This window comes from Octopus bimaculoides, chromosome 4, assembly GCF_001194135.2.
Source record: "Octopus bimaculoides isolate UCB-OBI-ISO-001 chromosome 4, ASM119413v2, whole genome shotgun sequence".
NCBI classification, from domain to species: domain Eukaryota; kingdom Metazoa; phylum Mollusca; class Cephalopoda; order Octopoda; family Octopodidae; genus Octopus; species Octopus bimaculoides.
In genome coordinates, this window is record NC_068984.1 from 57,575,406 (window position 1) to 57,578,815 (window position 3,410).

The 3,410-nt window shown below is 36.6% G+C and overlaps 1 protein-coding gene across 1 annotated transcript; it reads right to left on the reverse strand.

Moving 5' to 3' along the window:
• Positions 1-209: 209 nt before the first annotated feature.
• LOC106874702 (uncharacterized) lies at positions 210-638 on the reverse strand. The gene has a single exon (XM_014922513.1). The coding sequence runs from the start codon at positions 636-638 to the stop codon at positions 210-212; it is 429 nt and encodes a 142-aa protein (XP_014777999.1).
• Between the last annotated feature and the right edge of the window lie 2,772 nt (positions 639-3,410).

Below are 3,410 nucleotides of genomic sequence, written 5' to 3' on the forward strand. Positions count from 1 at the left end.
CCGCGAAACAAAACTCTCTTGCTGGGAAACTTCGAGGTCCCTACCACCCCTCCCACCTTTCTGTTCCGGAAAAAAGGTCGCTTGCGCAGGTTTGGAGGTCAAATACGTTGAATGCACCGGCATAAAACTTTGGAAAAAATTATTCCACACCGAGGTACGAAATATTTACCGAAAGAATAAAATCTTGTACCGACTATATTGTATTTTAATTAATTCAAAATTGTTGTCTTCAAGATTGTTGGCATCATCTTCTTTATTATAAATTCTGTGTCATTGCGAAGCTTTGTTGGATCGAGGTTTCGAAGCAGTATAGTTTGTGCCCTAATCTTGAGATGTAAATTGTGAGGTGGGAGGCCAGGTGGTGTTAGACTATTCAAGAATTTAACTGGATAATTCTCAGCTTCATCGATGTTGAGTACTGCATCAATGGAATTGTAGATGTGACGCTCACCTGGCAACTGTTCCAGAAATTTAAAGTTCAAATCATCAACTCCCACATTCTTTGGAGCTAAAATGGCACGGGTTTTCAGCCAGTTGTGGTATGTAAACTGGTTCCTCAGGTTAGGAAACACCTTGTCCATTAGTTCCTTTAAATCAGATACCATATGTCCAAAAGGCAAGCTTGCCCGTTCATACATCTTGTCAAGTGAAGTGCCATTACCGACGCCCAACAGTTGCTTTCAAAAGGTTCTGTCTGCATCATCACCACTGAGCTGCACTTTCATGATGGTTGTGAGTCTTAGCTTTTGCACACTGCTCCATAGGTAGGACGACTTTATGCTGGCATTTACTTCATAAGCTGAAAATGAATATGGAGAGATGAAAATGAATATGGAACAAGATAACATCCCATAATGTAGTTTGAAAATTAGGATGAACCATTGCAGACCGATATATAATATAAAAATCAAATTTAGCAATGCTTCGTAGAAATTTTGGAATAATAGTAAATACTATTTTTCTGGCAATAATCATAATTTGACACATTGAATACATATAAAGACAACTTGTCATATTCTATTTAAAATGTTGCTAATATTATTTGGTACACGAAAAACAGTAATTTGATAACTGAAGCCATTCGCTAATCAACTAATAAAATTGTGAAGTCTTAAGACTAGAAAGGAAAAATTATTGTAATAAGAGACTTTCTAGAAGAAGGGTTCAGTGAATTGATTTGTCGAGAAGAGTGAAATAATCTATGCAACGTTTCGAATATTTGACCTTCTTCGGAGGGGAGGGCAGAAAGAGAGAGAGAGAGAGATACAGAGATTGTGTGTGTGTGTGTGTGTGTGTGTGTGTGTGTGTGTGTGTGTGTGTGTGTGTAAAAGTGTTATCACCTAGGTTGCAAAGTAACGGAACAATGATATGCCTTAATGTTCTCGATATTTTTTTAATATTAGAATCATATCGTAAATATTACTGCTCAGATCATAGTGCATTCATTATCAAATTATAATATATTTATATTTTAAATCGATAGACTACTTTTAAGTAAGCAGGAAGAAATTCATCGAGGCATTATGAAGGAAATGACCGGTTATTATTACAGACAGGAAATATGTCTGTAGTTGACACTGTATCACAGAAATAGACCGTAGAATTTCTACTGGTACTGCTAGCTAACGTAAGAATTTCAGAAAATCGTTGTTCTTCCACAATGGTTTATAGTATGAGGAAAAGAGAGGTGGTGAGCTCTTTGACGTCAAGGAATTATGATGAAACTGAAATTGCAAGCTTCATTATTTATTTATTCTGAATAATGAAGAAATAGAGGTTAGCACATGATTATACAGAAACGGCGGACGTAGTACACAGCAGAAACGGATACGATGTAGATAGTATTAGAAAAAAGCTGATAAGAATATTTATACAACTTAACTTTGAAATTAACTATTAATACCAACGTCAGAATAGTCAATTATCTAAACATTAGCACGAATCTCACAACAACCAAATTCTATCTATTCCGCAAATCTAATGAAGAAACCACCTACATAAACAAAAGCTTGAATATCACTTCTCAACTAAAACAAATTAGTAATAACATAAATAGCCCATTTCTAATTTGTCCTCAGATAAACCCATGGTTTAATCCCCGGATAAAACCATCGTTAGCGCAAGCACTCCACGCTATAATAATGTATTTATGAGATCTAATTTTAAAGAAATACTGCCTATGTAGTGACCCCTGGAGGCTACGACGGTAAGCAAAACGAAAAAGGGATTTAATAAGAGTAATCTCCCTCGAGCTTCTAGAATGTTCGAGACCTTTCTGGAAGCTTCCAGTTTACGTGTAAATCGGGCACTTCCGGTCCATCCCTTATATAAAGGAAGAAATTCTAAATTCGCGCCATTCCATGTCTGCCTAGCCTTAGACCGGCATTGAGTCAAATCGCGTACACATTCCCCTTTCTTACTTAGAGACATGTGACTGCAAACAGAACATATTCGTGTAATGTTATAAGCCTTCCTTCTTTTAACCTTGTATATTAACGCATTACCTCCAGTAATAAAAGTTATGACAAGCGTCTCATGAATTTATATTTTCTTGTTGTTACGAACAAGATGATGACCCCTCTGTCTCTCATACTGACTAAATTATAGTGTCATTAAGTCTACGTTATTATTATAAAATGGATAACCCTGACATCACTATACCTACAAGGAACTCATTTCGACAAAATATAGGATATGTCAACGTATCCTATATTTTGCATTTTAATCTAGTACATAGGATGAATGCAGAAACATCTCAAGTTTCACCTTAATCGATATGAACGTCCCAACACATAGATGCCACAAAATATTCAGCAACATAGGTTCGCATTTATTTAGTTTCAACAATGATGCTATAGTGAGCACTCTGCCACAATGACTAAGCAACTGTACATCCGCTGATCATTGTCCTTTACATAAACATATGCCACAAGGAGAAGCTGATGAAGAGATCTTATATTTCCGATGATGATGGTATTACATTAAGAACTTCATGTTTTGTTCCTACTTCCTACACTATTAGCACTTATGGATCTTCCTCGCACACTCAGTCATTATTGTTGGTTTTTCGAATGGTTGTGAAGATCATTTCACAGAGGTTGCAGTTAGATTCTTTTTCACTTGAGATGTCTCTGTCTCTGAGGGGCTCTTTAGAAAATTTGACACATAGCGAATATTGTTGATACAGATTATAAAACTGAGTTAGACAGAAGGTAGGAAGAAATGACAAACGCAAGAAACAGTATCCAGATGATATCAATGAATCAAATAATATTTATGAAACCATTTCCTGAGCAACATTGTCCTTTATCAGCATTAACTGCGTTAGGAACGAGTCTAGATCAAAGGTTCTCAACAGTTGCCATATGCACCCCACCCCCGGGGCCATTTGGAGCTCGTGGGGGGGGGGG

What these genes read in the sequence shown, in the direction of transcription:
- LOC106874702 (XM_014922513.1), bottom strand. Translation starts at nt 638, where the DNA reads ATGTATGAACGGGCAAGCTTGCCTTTTGGACATATGGTATCTGATTTA.